Raw genomic sequence first — 20,080 nt, forward strand, 5'->3', positions numbered from 1 at the left:
CCAAGATTCCTTATCTAGTGCTAGTCGTTTCATTTTGGTATACCCCTACATCCTACATCCCAAAAAATTTTTTTATATATTCCAAACGTTGCCTGCCTGCACAATGTTTCTCTTCTACCTGTCCATCCAATATTTAAACTATTCCAAGATGTCTTAATATGTGGCCTATAAGTATCTCTCTCCTTTTAACTATACTTTTCCAAATGCTTCTTTCTTCATTGATTTGCCACAACACCTCTTCATTTGTCACTTTATCCACCCATCTGATTGTTAACATTATCTTATAGCACCACATTTCAAAAACCTCTAATTATTCTTCTCAGGTACTCTGATCGTTAAAGTTTTACTTCCACATAAAGCGACGCTCCAAACATATACTTTCAAAAATGTTTTCTTGTTATTGAAATTAAAACATTGATGTAAATGTTTATTGATGTAAAAACATTATATTTCTGACTGAAAGCTCTTTTCGCCTGTGCAATTCGGCATTTTATATCATTCCTGCTTCGTCTATTGGGAAGTAATTCTACTTCCCAAATAACAAAATTCTTCTACCTCCATAAACTTTTCTCTTCCTATGTTTACATTCAGTGGTTCATCTTCATTATTTCTACTTCATTTCATTACTTTCGTTTTGTTCTTGTTTGTTTTCATGCGGTAGTTCTTGCGCAGGACTTCATCCATGCCGTTCATTGTTTCTTCTAAATTTTTTTGCTCTCAGCTAGAATTACTATATCATCAGCAAATCGTAACATCTTTATCTTCCCACCTTGCACTGTTACTCCGGGTCTAAATTGTTCTTTAACATCATTACCTGCTAGTTCTATATAAAGATTAAAAGTAATGACGGGGGTAGGGAACATCCTTGTCTGACTCCTTTTTTTATTACGGCTTCTTTCTTATATTCTTCAATTATTAGTGTTGACGTTGGTTCCTGTAAATGTTTGCAATTGTTCTTCTATCTCTGTATTTGAACGCTATTTTTTTTTTAAATGCTGAACATTCTATTCCAATCTACGTTATCGAATGCCTTTTCTAGATTTATAAATTCCAAGTATGTTGGTTTGATTTTTTTTAATCTTCCTTAAGTTTAACTAATACTTTCGGGACACCGAATATATATTCGTGTATATATATTTATATGTGTGCGCTCGTACGGACATCAATCAATGGTACCATGTCGTATTTAAAAATAGATTTCAATCATGTTATTAATATATAATAATTCTATTATTTTCTGCAGGTTGTAATAGCGGTTAATATTATGTGAATAAAATAAGGTATAAACCTCATTGTATTTTAATATTTATAAAATTTTTGAATCCAACATATATAATTTTACACATTATGATGAAGCAGAAGTCTCTGTGAAAGCCCTGAAGTAGAAAAAATTGAAAGTAATAATAATATTAAGCAGCAAGCAGGTGGTAATTAGTATATGCAGGTATGACTTTATGGGTAAATGAATTATTTTTAATAAAGTTTTCCTGTTTGAATTACTACATTTCGACTTACCTTAGACTAACCCGATTTTTGTGATGCAGACATAACTTATTTGTATATAGTGATCTGTTTGGTTTTTTACATGAATTAATAGTCCTATAAACTAATTGATTTACTCCCTTTTGTTTATTTTCAGTTAGTAATATGTACAGATCTATAGAATGGCTATTTTGTCATAAAATAAAAACTCTTGGGATAATATGCTTCTAAGGAGAATTTCAAGTAATAATTAAAATTGGTGAAATTAGTTTTATTACATTAAAAATATTACAGTATCGAATAAGTTGGTAAAATTTCTCGTTACTAAAAAATAAAATCATGGGAAAGAAAGTCTATATGATTTTTGAATATTTGACGTTTGTGTATTTTCTATACAAACATAAAATCCCTTAATTTAAAACTGGATTGTTTTATCCGTTCCTTTAAACAGAAAAAACATCCATTTAAAAATGAATTACGAGGTTTGTAAATGAAGTAATGAGACTGGTCAGAAAAACTTTTTATTTACAATCCTACACACACGGACTCTATCACGTTCGAAGTAGTTCCCTTGGGAAGCCACGCTACGCTTCAAACGGTTTTCCTACTCTTCATAGCAGTGCTGGAACTCAGAAACCAGAATATTCTTCAGATGGACGGTTAAATTTTTTTAATGTTATCTACTGTTCCAAAAAGGTGTCCTTTGAGGTGTTTTTTTAAAATTCGGGATCAGGAAAAAGTCGTAGGGACTCCGGGTGAATAAGGTGGTTAAGGAACTACAGGATGTTTTTCTTTGCCATAAACTCATTAATTGAGAGTGCAGTGTGGCAAGGTGCATTGTCATGACGCGCAGCATCCAGTTGACTTTGATGGCTGGTCTCATGTGGGCAACTCTTTTCGGCAGTCTTTCAAGAATTTCTCAGTAAACATATTGATTTACAGCCTTATGAACTATGGCATCGAAGAATGGTAACGAAGAAACAAATTAGCATGGTTTTGATTTGCTCATATTTGCTTTTTTGGGACGTGGTGAGTTTGAAATGTGCCACTCTACCAATAAAGTTTTTTAAAGAAAATCAAGGTCAGTTTTATTTCACCCTAGAAGTTCGGGGAGCACACTTCCAATCTGTTGATTTCTGTTGAACAGTGAGGTTTACGGGACTAATTTTGCACAAACATTTTTATGTCCAATTCGTTTGTCAAAAATTTTATGGACTGTGGTTCAAATTCATTTGTTCTTCAATCATTCTGACAATTAATCATCGGTACTACCGTATCAAGTCTCTGATTTGCTCAACATTGTCGTCACTTTTTGTCGTTAACGGTCTTCCAGAGCGTGGATCGTCCACGACTGATTCCCGGCCACCTGAAAATCCTTCAAACTACCTAAAAACTTAGGCTTGTGACAAAGTGTCATCTCCATACGCCCTTTTCAATTTTGTAAAAGTTTCAGTAGCATTCTCACAGAGTTTAACACAAAATTTGATAGCACAAGTTGCTCATAATTAGTGTCGCTCATTTGTGTAACGCACAACAAAAACTAGTTTCATAAAATGTTTGTTTACGTTTCACGAGGGAACAATAGACTAAAATATTAATACCTAATATAAATCAGCTGTTCATATAACCTTATTTATACTAGTAACTTTACAGTTTAGCCACTTTGGCTGCAAAAAAAAAGCTAGTCTCATTATTTTATTTACAGACCTCGTATTTATATTTTTCATGTTATTATATTTTCGGTACATTTGGTTGTAAATCGTATGGGTACAAATTTGTTTTAAGATTAACTCAAAAAAGGAAATAATAATATACTGTAAAAATCATTCGAAATTTCTAAACATTTTTTTCTTTAAAAGTGTAGAGCAAGTAGTATTTCTACAACAAATAAGAGAAATATTCGTTGAAAAATAAATTAAAAATTACTCAAGAAAACATATTTTAAAATCTTGATTTTCCTAAGCTTAGCTTAAGAAAGTACTTCAGGTATTCTTAAATCTGTAGTATATGATAAAAAATGAAAATGTGTAGAGGTTTTATGATCAGCAGGACAAAAGATATAGTTATTTTTATATATTGAAAATAATTATAAAAAATTTAAAAATGGATATTATAAGAATAAAATTCTTTTTATAGGAAAATCATAATCGGTGTTCCTTTATTACGTAATTTTTCATTTAACTCGTAAAGGATATTGAATATATTACTTTAATCTCTATAAAATTAATTCGGGGACTGTGAACACTTGTTCTTCATTAGGGTAATTTTTCGGTTATATAATTGTTAAATCATTATTATATTTTACATTTATTTGGATAGTTTGTCTTCCAGCATAAATGTATGTGTTATCATATGATTAGCCCTGATGTTATTGTGTAGTCTACTATGCAATTTAAGTGAATTTTACAACTACTTGTTTTATATAAAGAGTGATTTATTTTAATCGCCCCAGACGATTTTGTCGTAAACTACGCAAAATACTATCTAAAGAAAAGTTATTTAGATTGGAGGGAGACACCTCTTGATGACCTTGGATTTGACCTTGACCGTTATTTATAGCATGAAATGATTTTTTCAAATGGAATGACCTATTTTTGACCCCACCAATGAAAAGAGAAGAAATGTTTACATTGGAATATGTAGTTACACATATGACCTAGGACATTTTTTTAATATCATACGGCTAACCACCAGAGATAGTATTATAGAGTAAAAACATTTTTATGCTCTTTCCTACAGTCTACGAGATAAATGACCTGGAATATAAGTATTCCAGGAATATGTTTGTCAAAAGCGTGTATCTCGTATAATATTGTCTCCGTATAACACTATCTCTGATGGTGAGCCGTATGACCTTCAAAAAAGGTTCAAGATCATATGTTGACTACATATTCCAATGAAAACGTTTCCGCTCTTTTTTTTGTTGGGGGTCAAAATAGGTCATTCCATTTGAAAAAATCGTGTTAATCTTGAAACAATGTCAAGTCCAAGATCAAATTCAAGGTTACCATTAGGTCTTTCCCTTCAACCTGAGAAACCTTTGTTCAAGTAATCTTTTTTATATTGTGCGTAGTTTACGAGAAAATAGCCTGGTGCGATTAAAATGAAACACTCTGTATAAAAATGTAATAGTTTCGGTGAGTTTGTAAATTTCACGAAAAATACTCAAATCGATTGACTTGAAAGTTTGCATGAATGTAACTTCTATACCTGGAAATTACAAAGGACTATTGCTGTAACGAATTGTTTCACCGTTCCAAGATGGTGGCCGTTTTAATGGTTTGCGTAACAACGGAATTATGTTCCTTACTAGTATTCAACTTTACTATGACAAGACCGTTGATCAAATCAAATTATTCAGAAGCCACTTGCAGTATCTGAAATTAAATTTTTTCTAAAAAAAGTGTCTATCTTATTCGATATCTCTTTCGGTTATTGATAAAAGTATCTTTAAAGGTGCGACATTGTATGGCGTACATTCATTTAGACTAGCTGTTTACTTTCAAGATTCTCCAGTTTCCATTAAAAATTGATTTTTCGATGACAATAAATAAGTCACAAGGACAGACGCTTCAAGTAGCTGTTCTCTACTTGGAGAGTCAATGCTTCTCACGTGGGCAATTGTATGTGACTTGCTCCAGAGTCTCCTGTTGAAAGAATCCGTTTATAAACTCTTCAGAGAGAAAAGCTGAAAATATTCCATACAAGTCCATTCTTTAGATTATGTTCTACCTAAATTGTTCCACAAAACCAAAAACACTAAAAAAAAAACACGAAATAAAAAAAACAAAAAATTAAAAACAAATGAGAAACGATGTATGGTTACCTTCTCGTGGTGTTACGACGGATAACACTACGAACCAGAAAGAAAGCTGTGGATAAATACTTTTCTTTTTACACATAATAAAGATGATGGATAACCAGATATAAATATTATTTATAATAGTCGCAAACATTTTACAAACATGATGTTACTGTCTTATTGACGTACGAATTAACTTTATTCTTGACGACCGACTATTATGAACATAACAGTTTAATTTAAAAACGGTTATTGATTTGAATTTAAAATTAACATCTATCAGAAAATCGCTGAAGATGGAGTAACGGCTCCGAAAGTACTAGGATTTACACTTGTTAAATTGCTGGCAGGTGGAGACTTAATTTATACAAATATTATTTATATGATTAGGCCGACTACTCTGAAAACCACGTACTTCATGTCACTCATAGTTTTGAATCTGTGCTGACCAAACTGTTGTTATGAAGAAATTATAATACACTAATAAATTCTATAAACTGAACAGTTTTAATTGTTAATTATCAGTATTATTCTCACAGTCATGAGGATAACGAACTTAGTGGGGATCCAGGGAGCGGAGTCCTTTGGCTATGTGGGAATCGGCTAGTAAGTAAATAATCCTTTAATAACTTTCTTCCTTACTAACGATTTTATGAATTCGTATAGCAATAAAACATTATAAAAAGTAAATTTTTTAACGGTTTTAGATTCTATTTTTATTTTTGAAAAAACGAATACAATATTTTATTGGTTAAATTGGTTTTATACCGGAGATTGCATCGTTCTTTGGTCGTTGTTTTATTTTTGCCTATGTGATATATATGCGTAGTTCACTGTCGGTGAATATCGTAGATATCTCATCTTCCTACTGCGATATTCTTCGTTTTATTCTGTAGTAAAATTTAACGGCTGTTAACAAATGAACAAACAACAATCCAAGCATTTTCGGAATTAATTGCTATTCTGATATATTTTAAACAGAAGATTTAGTCTTATAGATTTTTACAAGTATTATTTACATGAAACTGAAGTGAAACTTAACTAGAATTTATTTATCACAAAAAATATATTTGCGAAATTTAAATAATCCTGAAAAATTTTATAAAAAGAAGAAATTTTAAATTAATTAAATAATACATTTTTAAGAAAATACACTCAATTTATTTTCATTTATTCATTTTTGTTAATACCACACATGAATTCGAATACAAAAGACATTATTTATATTAATAAAAATGTTCTGTTTATGAAATGTATAATTTTTTATATTTCAATATTTTTTTATCTATTTAAACAAATAATTATTTTAATTTTATATTACATAAACTGTAGTTTAATTAATTACTTAAAAAGTAATTTTTTGTTTATAAAAAGTTATAATTACTATTTTCTAATATAATTTGTAGGCCTTATTGATGTGATTACAGAAAAAGCAACTTCAAGAAAATGAATAATTAATTAAATTAATAATAATACATATGCAATTGCCCTTCGAAGTAATTAATTATACGTATAATAGTAATAAAGTTTTCGTTGAAATTATTTTGATTTGTATTTAATTATACAGTAACTTATTTCAGATTATATAAGTTATTTTTACATCATTATATAAATAATTATGACAATATTAACTTGATAGCCAATTAAAATTTTAAATAATTTATATTAAATGTTTAACAAACACATAGGATTTGTTATTATTTTAATAAAAATTACGCATTGGTTTTAAAATTTTTTAAGCGTTTAATGAATTCAATGAAAATTTAATAACGGTCAATGGCTGAGCCAGTACTAATTTTTCATAATTTTCCAAAATTCATTTATTATGAAAAAAAATCAGAAAACTCGTCAAAGAAAGAGAGAGAGAGATACATATTCTAATAAAGTAAAAATTCACAAATATACGTTTCGAAAAATTTTTGTTTTTCCCTACCTTGTTAATTCTTTATTAAATTTTTTAAAAACATACTTCATATTTTATCTTTGTTCACTGAATTGCTTTTAAAACAGCTTCCTAAATTAAATTTATTCTGTGCTTTTAAAAATGACTTCCTTGCATTAATTATACATTTATATTGTCTCTTCTTTTAAATTATTCGCACAATGATTTTAATTAATAACCTTTATTTTACATCACTTTTACTGTACTAATTTATTTTGTTTCTTTTTAAGATATTTTAAGTTGAATAACAACGATCGTTTTAATTTCCGGTGATAACTAACAAGAACAACCGGTGTTCTGCTATCCAGATTATCCGGATTTTTGCTAATCCATATAACTTAAATCCAATTAAGGGAGAATGATCTTGTTTTTACTACTATAAAAACTGTTAATACCTGATTATGGAAATATCTTGATTTTCCATATAAAATTATTTACATAAAAAAATGTTATACTTTTATACAAAAAATTTCTTGAATTTATCTAGGTTTTAAAGTACCGTTTAGAAAGTATTATTATCTTTTTTATATGATATGTATTAGCTTTATTTTTATTTTTTGTTATAAAATACATTTTTAACCATGTTTAATATGTTTGCCAGAAACATCGTATATTCATTTAAAACTTTTATAATTTGTAACAAAACTACGACAAATTCAGTTTATTTTATCGAATCGGAACATTTTCAATAGAAAAACGAATAATAAATGTACAGAATGGTTTACAAAATGAAGTTTCACTATTGATGTTTTTAATTTTATTAAGTTTTTTATCGAGAAACAGTATTACTCTTAATGTAAATAGATCAAAGCATAACAGAGATAAATTAACTTAAAAAATAATGTGATAAAATTTATTTTATTTTTATCAGAAAATGATTTAAACTGAGAATGGAATGGAACCCGCGAATAACGAGCTCGTTTGTAGAGAACTTTGTTGTAACGGGAAAAATTCCGGGATTTGTTTGTTTTTCTATCTCATTAACGATAACTTGCTTTTAGCAATTCCATTTTTAAAATCTGTAATTCAAAAGAAGTTAAATAACAACCAAATAATCCCAACACAAGGGAAATTTCAGTTCTTCATTAACGATTTATTCGTAAACATTGTGATATTTAGCTTAGGCTTGTTCAGGTCAGATCTGAAGGGCGAACAAAAGGTTTGCAACAGGGTTTTTCTGTTTGCAAAATTCGAGGAAAGACTGGGGGCCAAACAATCATCTCTCAAAACCGCCCAAAAAGTTTCATCGAACTCTATAGCACATTTTAAACAATTTAAGTGAAAGTCTGAGAGGGGCGTGGTTAAAGATAAATCTTTCCTGTCCTACTTCGACTGGTAAATTCAGTAGTCATAAATATACAGTAGTGTACTATAGAATCAGTTAAACAAACAGTACTGCGTTAAGGGATCGATTGGATATCCAATAGCCAAATACAGTACAGTAATGTTGTAGTCGCGATCAGTGAATGCGCTTTCATTTTAGTGTTTCTTGCTAAAAAGCTATACAGTGTATTTTTAAAAAGGTTTACTATATTAACCCTGGTTCATTTGTAATGAACGATGTTGGGCGTCAAAAGGAAACAACTGTCTACGAGTGATAAAATCCAAATTATCCTAGAACTGGAAAGAGGCCTATCAAATTCAGATGCAAAAAAACTTGAACTTGCTTCAAGATGCAACAGCCGATGACATACTGCAGAAATTCCGACTGATAAAGACATTATTACTGAGGTAACTTACAATCGTGCAGGTGATAGCGAAGCTGAAACTGAAAATGAAGATGAATCTACTATTATCCCAGTCGTATCAATGAGTGATGCCAAAGAATGTTTTAAAAGATTAACAGAGTTAAGAGAGATTAATAATGCAAGTGATGAATTTGTGGAGTACTTGAATAAACTAAAAATCTGTTTTGATGATTACAGGTATAAGAAGATTATTAAACAAGCAAAAATAATCGATTATTTACAGTTAATTAGTTTGTATGCGCAATTAAGTTTTGACATATTCTGTTAGAATGACGAAAATATAGATTAGAATGATTTTTTAAATTTAATAATTAGTTTCTGCGTAAAAACGTCTGATATAGAAATTTTTGTGTGGTGTTCATTTGTTCTTTTCCTTGATGATTTTGGTAAGTTTTACTGCGCACTTATTACCATTTTTACTAATTCATTGAACTCTAACAGTTTCGGTTAAAAGCAAAACGTATTAGCGTCTAAAAATTGTATTAATCTAAATTTTATTTGTTAGTCTATAGTACAAAACATATCGATATTTTATTTTAAAACAACTTCTTCTTAGGTATGCAGTATAGTTTTTGTATTATAATAGATAATGACGGTGTAAAAATTTACGGTTACGAGGTGGCAACTCGGAAGTACCGAGTACTCGGCTCTAACGAGGATTTTTTATCGGCCCCTTAAATTTCGTTATAACAAAGTTTTACCGTATATTCAAAATGTTAAAGACATCATAACTAACAAGAAGCATAAAAATTTATTTCGAGCATTCAAAAGAAATTATATATCACGGATGCAGATTAATTCACAGTAAAAATTTTAATCCAGCTATAAATATAATGAAATTTATCATCTTTCTTAAATATTCTTGATTACGATCAGTAAATAGGATAAATGATAAACAGTTAGCTCTTGTGAACAAAACTGGTTAAATTTTTGATATTCAAATTGATTTTGGTAGTTTTGGTGGTCAGGATTATGAAGCAAAAATTATGAGCATTAAAATTTTGGTACTGTCAGGGAGTGATTCCACTCAGGAGCAAAGGATATTAATACAAAAGAATTCTTGGTTATATCATTTAAGGTTGTAATCATGATAAATCTAAAAAATTCGATGATAGAATAAATAAATATATATATAAATATAAATACTTCACCAAATACGTGTAATGGAAATCTAGTTTTTGACATTTATATGAACCAAATATAATTTGAATGACTAGATTCTGAATGTACATCATTAGCCACTGTGTAAGGGAAGTTCTTTAAAGATTATATATTACTTACTGTACAGGATGCTGAAAATAAAAATTTAAGAAAAACACTAAGACGCAATAAAATAAGCTACATTGTGGTTTTTGCCCTGATATTACATTGAACGGTTAAAAAGAAAATGCAGTTAATAAGAATAAATCTTACCGGCCTCCGTGGCGCGAGTGGTAGTGTCTCAGCCGTTCATCCGGACGTCCTGGATTGGAATCCCGGAAAAGCATGAGATTTTTCATACGCTACAAATTTCCATTTGGGCTAAATGATCACAGGAGTCGATGCCCGCATATCTCATAATAAAAAAAGTGAATATATCAAAGTTTAAAATTCTTCTTTTGTGTTTTTATAATAAATAATGTTGTAGATGTGATATGATTTGTAAAATTCTTTTACGATGAATAAAAATCAAAATTCTGACCAGTAATATGTTAAGTACTATTAAAAACCATTTAAAATTTCTTTTTTATTATTACCGGTCTCCATGGCAGCGTGGTAGCATCTAGCCTTTCATCCAGAGGTTCTGGGTTAGAATTTCGTTCGTGCATTTTTCACACGCTATAGAATTAATTTATCATTCATCTGGTAACTGTAAGAGGGCGTAATACTGCTGATACTGTGTAAATAAATAAATAATTATTATTATAATCAAAAACTTAGTCTCTTTTCTTGTGGATAAAATAAGGTCTATCTGACTATTTATTATTTTAAAAACAATTTTATTTTGTATTAAATTGTTTTTATGTAATTACAATTACTTCAAGCAAAATTTAAATTAACTGATTTGTGGTTACTGAGTAATATGTTATATAAAATAGATAATGTTTATTTAATCTTAAATTAATAAAAATTAAATAAAAAGTTAAATTTAAGAAAAATAAATTTAAAACAGTTTCTACCTGCAATAAACTTCTGTCAGTAACGTTTTCTTATATTTTATTTTTATTAGTATCATTTAATTATAACGTAACTTTGACATTTACCTCTTTAAAGCTATTCAATTATAATTATAACCTTTTAATGGTAACGTATTATACATTGTTACTCTGTATTTCTCTTAGTACTTCTACTGTTGATTGCAAACGTTTTAGATATATTTATCATAAATTTGTTTTAAATACTAAAATCGTAATGTAGTAAATTATTTAATTAATACTTAAATTTATATTGGAACTTTAATGTGTGCGATTACAACTAACAGCAACTAACAGCAATATTACTTATAATTAAATGTACACAAATATATTTATTTATAAATTATTCGTACAAAACATCTGCCATTTTGTTATATTACTATAGCGGTTTATTTATCGTGCATTTTAAACCAGGAACGTAAAATTTCAACCCCAAACATTGCCAGTTTAGTAATAGTTTTTAATTAAAGGAGAGTAGTATTGAAAATTTTGATTGAATATTCTGAATATTATGCAATTAATTTTCAGAATGTCAAAATACACTGGTTTTTTATGTATTAAAATATGCCTTTATCGTTAATTCATTGATAAATTTTTTTTACTTTCCCGTCTAGCGCTATAGCAGAGATATAGCATTAGAAGGGAAAGTATTGTAATCGGTCCGATTGGGGTATATGCGGTTTTAACCGGATCTTGACTTTTTGGCACCTAACGATTCCAAAAACCCAAAAACTGGATGGAAATTTTCCGGATATTCATATGTACGTTTTTGTGCTCGGTTTTTGTACTCTAAATCACCTTGTATTTCCAGAACTACTCGACCGATTTTAATGAAACTTGGTCAGGTTATGTCTGTATCACTGATGTTTTGTACAGTGATGCCCTTAAATTTTCAACTTAAAAGGTCAAGCGGGTGAGGTTATAGAGCAAGATAACCCTTAGTATCTTGAGATTTCACCTAATTAAGGTCTTATTTTTCTTCAATACATTTGTTAATAATTAAAAAGTAATAATAATATTTGCAAAAAAATTTTGAAAAATCGCACTCCAACTCACCAAAAACCCAAAAAAATTTTCTAAATAAACTAGTAGTGGCTAAGTGGGTATAGTAGTAGTAGTGTAGCACTGACGTACAGCTGCTGTAGTCATCTCTCACTTTTCTGTTTAACTCCGGGACCACCGTAAGGTATTGTATCAACCACTTCAGAGAGTGGTTGAGGAAGATATATATGAATGTAAATGAAGTGTAGTCGTCTATGTTGTAACGTCACAGGTGAAAGGTAGAATTAAATAAATGAATAAAATTTAAAGTGTTAAAAAGCATTTAAAGTGGCCGCTAGCACCGCCACACCAGCGCGAATGAAATACGGTATGCGCCGCGCTTCAGTTTGAATCGGTGAATTAAATAATAAAAAAATATTATATTTAAATAAAATGAAAAATATTTTAAATTATGTATGTGTAAGCCGTAAATAAGAAAAAAAAGTGTCGGGAACGTCCTACAACTGCGTTGTGAGCTTTTTTTTAAATTCTCACAGTTAAGAACTATTTAAAATTAGAGTTTGTTTACTTTTGATGCTCGTGAATTAATTTTTAAATCGACTTTTTAATTTTTACTTTCCATCTAATACTAATAAATTGGCAAACATTTTTTATAACTATAACGTATCTTGAAATAAAATTATACATGTTACAATTTTTTTTAAATTTATTATTATTTAATTCATACTAAAGAAAATTTTAATTATACTGGTGAAGAGACTGCCCTTGTAAGAAATGATAATATCCTTATAATTCTCAGATTTTCCCGACTAATTTGACAACTCATTCTGGTATAAATGCCTGGGCAAAATAACTTTTCGTGAAATTTAACTTTAAATGAAATATTCCATTATTAATTACGATTTAAGTTATCAAATAAAATTTTTACGATCTTGGTAAAGTTTTTTAACGGTTTCGTCTTTCATCGGAAAGATTCTGGGGTCTTCTGAACCGATTTAAAATTTTTCTCACGCTACAAGATTCATTCCTCATCATGAATAGAAAGCGAGTTGGCGGGTAAAATTGGACGTAGGCTTTTAGTTACCGGAGTGTAAAATATTTATTAAAGGTAAATAATCAGGTAGCTTAATTTTGGTACTATTTCATCAAAAGTAGGAAATAATTTAGTGATAACTGAAGCCTATTTATGGTTGAAAATTCATGTTTCCATCACAAAATGCACCACGCATGTTGAAATTCTCTAGTAATTATTCTGCTATTTAGTCTATATTTCTGAAAAACACTGTGTAGCTTATCTATCTTTTATAGTAATGGTAGACCTTTCGCAGTGTTAACCTTAGAAATAAATAATTTTGGCTGTTGAATAATGTAAAGGTAAAAAATAAATAGATTTTTATATTTTATAATAATCTAATGTTTCACTTATACATAAAATTTATCACTATATCGGGTATCGGGTAATTTTATTGTAGGAATATTATTTACAATTTATTATAAATACGGTAAATACCAAATTCATCGTAAAATTCCTTTGAAGTATAATTACTAATGGTATAATTAGTTATATAATATTATAAACTAGAATTAATATGTTGAAGGTAATTATTATTATTATTAGTATTATTATAAATTATTTACATTAAAGACTGAAATAAATTATTAGGAGTAATTAATTCAGTTTTTATTAACTTTAAATATGTCACACGAATAAAATATTAACATGTAATCAATTTTCTCCATAACTTTTCATATTATATTCATTGCTTTTAACTTTAAATTCATTGCTTATTTTTGGTTCGTTCACATTAAAATATTTTTATTTTGCTTAATATAGTTTTACTATAAACTTATTACAATTTTGTTAATAATAAAAAAAATTAATTATTAAAAAATAAATCGTTATCATACAGTACATGATATATTGTTAGCAAATAGTCTATTTAAAAATATCCCTTATATTGTACGTATTCTGGTTACCGATCTCTTCGTAAATTAACTTGAGATCCCAACCATGTGTCTTCATAATCTTTGGACGAATCGGGCATATCAACACTTGTTTTTCTAACAGTATGTATCATTGAAGTTTCCTGCAAAAAAAAAAAGAAAAAAGTTTATAATTGTGAAATTATTTTACATCATATATACACACATATAATTAAAGTAAATTAAATTAATCAAAATATTTATTCGAATATTTATTTTTTCATCACTTCTATTAAGAAAAAAAATATTAATAATTCAAAGACATAAATTTTTAATCTCGCTTGCACGTTAAATTTTTTTTTTATATTTTTATTTTTTAAGTAATGTTTTATTGGTTTCCTGTTAAATTTTAACTATTAATAGCATTAACTTATTAACAGTTACACCCGCACGTAATTATAATAGGAAACCAATTAAACACAATTGAAAATCAAAAATGCGATATCTGTCGCATGTATTTTTATATTATTCATATATGCAGCTCACACGTGTATATGGAAATTAATATCCATTTGAAACACTAAAGAAACACATTTAATTATCAAAAATAACAGTGGAAAAATATTTAAAATAGTTTTAAATACAATAATAGTAATAACTAATATTATATTATGGTAAAATTCATAAATTATTCATTATACCTGAAATAGTACTTATCAATTAATATATAGCTCTTTACCTCTATTGTATAATATATTAGAACAATTTATTTATAAAGTACTTCAAATAAGTGCCTTTTATTCAACAAAAATTGCATAATACACGCACACACAGGCTTGCGCGCGCACAGACAGAGGAAAAGAAGCAGAGAAAAAGTAAACAATTATTTTATTTTTTGTTATAATAAAATTATCACACACACACACACACGCACACTCATACACACACACAGACAGAGAAATAATAAGTAAATACCTTCCAAATAATAATACCAAATACGATTAAGATGGGTGCGAAATTTATTTTGTCTTTTAAATAATTATGTATTATTTTTTGTTGAAGAAATGAATGCCGAGGTTCACTGAAGATAATACCAGGGTTAGTTTTCTTCTATATAGAAACTACATGCTACTGGCAATTTAATAGTACCTAGCGATTGTTAGCCAAGGATATGAAAGGAAAAGCTAGGAGACAGATACAGAAGAAAACTCTCCTTTCATATGTAAAACAGATAACAGAAGAAACTAAATTGCAGAAATAAAGAGGGGAAGAATATACTCTACTGAGAACTGTCAGATATTTTTGTGGACTGAATTCTCAAGAAGTTTGATAATACCAGACTTAATACTAGAAAAAAATTTTGAATAAAATGAAGATGAAAATACAAGATAAAGAGGAGAGAGAGAGAGAGAAAGAAAGTAAGAGGAGAAAAATAAGAGGAGTGAGGGAAAGAGAGAAATTCAGAAAAACTTTTCAATAAAGTTAAACAGCTGTAGCATATTCAGCAATTAACAGAAACGTTGTTTAACGTTAGTAGTAACGGTGAGTTTGATAACCCGACAACGGGGTCGTATGCGACTCCAAAACTTTGTAGGCAAATTTAGAACTTGAATAGCAAGTATTGTTGTACAATTTTGAACGAACACCTTTCCCAAAATATCATGAGAAACCGTTCTATAGTAATAGTATAGTATAGGGTAATTAAATAAATGTGCTTAGAAAAACATTTTTTAATCGTTTTTGCTTCATCAATAACAGGGCAGTTTGATACGGTTTATATTTATATATTTTATACGGTTTATTTTTATATAAGAAGACTGTTTCTTCAATTCGATATCAATTCTTCTTAGGATCAGTCATATATACCATAAAAAAATCTAAAATTTAGGGTTAAATTCTTCCTGAAGAAATCGATATGTTTCATCATACTTTTTTGAATAACATTTTATGAAAGATTTGTGGTATTAAAGAGAATCTTCAAATATGAATTAAATGATAAAATGTATTAAATGATAATTAAACAAATTGATTGGGCTTTATTATATTTTTTCAATAAACTACTTTGAATTTATTTCATTATTTTTAAATCATTTATTTGTATCTTCGATCTTATGATTTAGTTTTATGATTTATCTTGAATTAGAAATAATAGAAATGTTATAAAGTACAATTTTTAAAAATAATGAACAAATTTAAAAGTGGTAGAGTCAGTAAATATCGATTAAAGACGATAGAAATTGCCAAAATAAGATAACGTTAAAAACCATTTACAATTGTTATCAATAATTATTATCGGTAGACACTACAGAAAAAGTCTATATAAAAAATAAAAAAATCCCTTTCGGCACGCCGGAAGGCGGAGGTAGATTTCACCGGTGCTAAGTAAGGGATAAGAAAAATTTCCAGCTTAAAGTTAAGAAAAACTTCAAATTTACTCAGTACGACAACGGTTGCATGTGAAAAAAAGTTTCACACGTTTAGCATACGACGAGCCCATATTATAATTCCAGAAAAACTTTGACCATCCCTTGCCATAAGGGTTGGCCATATCAAAAATTGTTTCAGCAAAAGTTTTGGGTAATGTTTAGACGACTAAAGACCACTTTAATTCGATTCGATACTGTGCCTGTTAACGGAGGTATGTTTTTTGTCTTCAAAACCCCATTTTTTCCACCCCTTGGGCCAATGTTTGATGATATCAAAAAACTTTTCGTAGATAAGTTTTAGGCCCTTATCTAAGGAATAGTAGGAACTTTAAACGAATTCGATATTTTATTTAATATGAAAGTTATAGCGATATTTTGTTTTTTCGAAAAAAATATTCCCATTTCCACCCACATTTTTTCCATTAACAAACTCGACCGAGATTTTTGGTTTTTATATTTTATGAAAAAATTTGAAAGTGATTGGCGGAAAATTATGGCAGTAACATGTCCACAGGAAAGTGAAATATACTCGTGTATATGTTACGGTAAAACCCCGAATACCGGTAAATCTTAAGTTTTACCGGTTAATTCTAACATTTACCAAGTCACTTGGTAAAAGTCCAAAAAAATCTTGAAAACACATTTATTTCGGACTTTTTGGTCCGTATTTTTGTTTTGGTCATTATTGACATTTACTATAGACTGTTGGTAAAAGTTGACATTTCTGTAATGAAATCACTCAAAAGTATGAATTTAAAAATGCTCTTCCCAATTTCGGAATTTCAGTGCACTGCGGGTGAAAAATGAAACAGATTTTTTTCAAAAGATTAAAAAAAACTTTATTTTGTTATATAATACTAAGACATTTCAAAAACTTTACAAGTAATTAATTAACTTTTTTGTGTAAAAATTGTTCTTAATAATATTAAATAAAATTCAATCACATTTTCTTAGCAACATGTTTTTTTAATCATGGTGTTTTGTAAAAGGGAAGACGAATTTTATGATAAACAGAAAACTGGAAGGCTATATTTAAAAAAAAAAACAGAATTTTTAGTTATATTTTTTTATATCTTTCCTTAAGTTTTAGAATGGTTTGAACGAACCACGAACCAATGACTGTATTTAATGAAAAACGTTCAGTTGGGATTCAAAACTTTTTTACCGCAGCAAAAATTGAAAATAAATTGGGTTAAAAGCAATCCGGGTGTTAGACCCAGACTTGTATTTAAGAGTTAACTATTAATTGATTACTCTCACGTTTGAAAATGATTAATTTTAATGCAATTTTTGAACTGAAATCCCGAAATTGAGAAGAACATTTTTAAATTCATGCTCTTTCCTATTTAGAAGTGATTTTGTTACAGAATTGTCAACTTTTATCAACAGAATATGGTAATTGTCAACAATGACCAAAACGATTTGGTAAAAGTCCGAATTAAATGTGTTTTCAAGATTTTTTCGGACTTTTACAAGTAACTTGGTATATGTTAGAATTTACCGGTAAAACTTAAGATTTACCGGTATTCGGGGTTTTACCGTTACATATATATATATATATATATATATATATAACTGATATAACTGACCACCGACAGTTCAAAAGTTTATATATATATATATATATATAAATGTATATATAAACTTTTGAACTGACGGTGGTCTTGGAGTCTGGAGGATGTGAAACGCGAAGATATGTCGAAATTTTCCGGAAGTTGAATCATGGTACCCATTTCAGTAGGTCGCTTTCTATGAAATCTACATAAGAAGCAAATGAAAAAGAAATAATAGTAAATATTAACTGACAATGAAATAGTATATTAATATTTGATTTATTAATTTATTCAAATAATATTACTTTCCCGAAATTGGCTCTTCTGCTGATATATACTAGGTATATAAAGGGAAAGTATATAGATTGGTCCACAATTTTGATATCGGGTTTTCTTTTATGAATGTCGACGTTTCACGATCCACTGACTCCAAAACACATAAAAAAAAAACCATTGAAATTTCCAGATGTATGTACGTTACGTGTATGTTGGCTTGCATTTTGCTTAATATCTTCGGACTGGTTCAACATAAATTATTCGAAAATGGCTAAAAATGTCTGTTGGCATAGGTAGCATTAAATTTTGGGAAAAATTTAAAAAGGGAAGAAGTAATTTTCGCCATTGAGAATTATTAACTTTTTATAGTGGAATTAGGAGTCTGAGGATATTCAACATTATTTCAAAATAGTTTTCACCTGATATCCGAAAACGTGTTGTCTAAAAAAGTTGAAATTTGGCATAAGTATTTGCCTATAATAAACCCAATTATAGCTTGATTTTTGATCCCATCGAACAAGTGGGTATAATGTTACCCAAACTGTAGTGTCCGTAGCACACTTTTTTTACATTACAGAATGTCCCTGAGATAGTGTTGACTCAAACTTAGAGAGATCGATTCAGAACATCAAAGTATACAAGAAAGTTGATGCGGACAAATTCCCTACCAGCTTCATTATCCATCTCTCCATCATATCCCTCCCCCAGTCAATTTCTATATGGAGTATCCAGAGAGGTGTACAACAAACTTAAGGGACTAATTCACGGTATCAAAATAAACACAAAACTTCATGTAAATGAATTCCCTACATTGCTTTATTTTTCCCTTTGGTGTTTTTTTGTGTTATTCTAATAAAAATTTATCTTAAGAACGGATTAAGTTATATTTATGAGAAATTTGTAAATATGCATACAAAAATATCTACTAGAAATGCTTAAGTTCGATAATTCTACCTCTGAAAATTCCAAAACGGCGGCATTTAAATACGTTATTAATCATTAATATTCCCATAAAAATTACTTTTATTAGATAAATTGTTAAGTTTTTTATTGTAAACAAAATTATATCTCATTTTTTTCAGATCGATTGATAAACAGCTGCGATATTACTGAAATTTTTAAAGTGGAACGCCAAAATTTTACATAAAAACCATACATAATATTGTTATACTGGGTAATTTTGCAATGTGCACCCGTACAGATTAGCGGGTAAGGTAGTACCCGATTTCATATTTGTTTAATTGATTCATATAATTAAATAAATTTTATATTAACACGTGAGATTTAATTAAAATGTTTCCTTATAAGGAAATAAATGAGTAGGTAATTGTTACATGAGGTAAAATTAATGAAGTAAAATTCGATGCCATGTAATGAAATATTACCAGAACCTCTAGAAATACTGTAGAAACCGATTTCTGAAATTATTTACAGAATTTTTTACCTTAAATCGTCTCCTATATATATTTTCTAATTTATCTGATCGATTTTAAGTAAAACTAATAAAGTTATTAATATTTAAAAATCCAGTGGCGTATTTGAAATAAAGGTTTGTAAAGGGCGAACCTGGGAATTTTATGTAATCCTTTGCCAACTTTTTTAACAATTTTACAAAAGAATATGTTTTAAATTTGTTTATACTCAATATTTTGTATTTTATTTTTGTAATTTCTTTGTTTAGTTATTTTCTTATATAGATATATTTTTTAGTGTCTGTTGATAAAGATTGTGCAACAGTAGAAACGGCAATCT

General features: G+C 28.6%; 1 protein-coding gene across 1 annotated transcript in view; it reads right to left on the reverse strand.

Annotated features, from left to right (window-relative positions):
- Nucleotides 1–13,890: 13,890 nt before the first annotated feature.
- LOC142321049 (uncharacterized) overlaps nucleotides 13,891–20,080 on the reverse strand; it is a 131,728-nt gene continuing 125,538 nt past the window's right edge. Inside the window, exon 2 of the mRNA XM_075359057.1 lies at nucleotides 13,891–14,237. Coding sequence (XP_075215172.1) covers nucleotides 14,124–14,237 — 114 coding nt within the window. The 3' untranslated portion in view covers nucleotides 13,891–14,123. The remainder of the gene's footprint in view (nucleotides 14,238–20,080) is intronic.

The sequence above is a fragment of the Lycorma delicatula genome, chromosome 3, assembly GCF_047948215.1.
Source record: "Lycorma delicatula isolate Av1 chromosome 3, ASM4794821v1, whole genome shotgun sequence".
NCBI classification, from domain to species: Eukaryota; Metazoa; Arthropoda; class Insecta; order Hemiptera; family Fulgoridae; genus Lycorma; species Lycorma delicatula.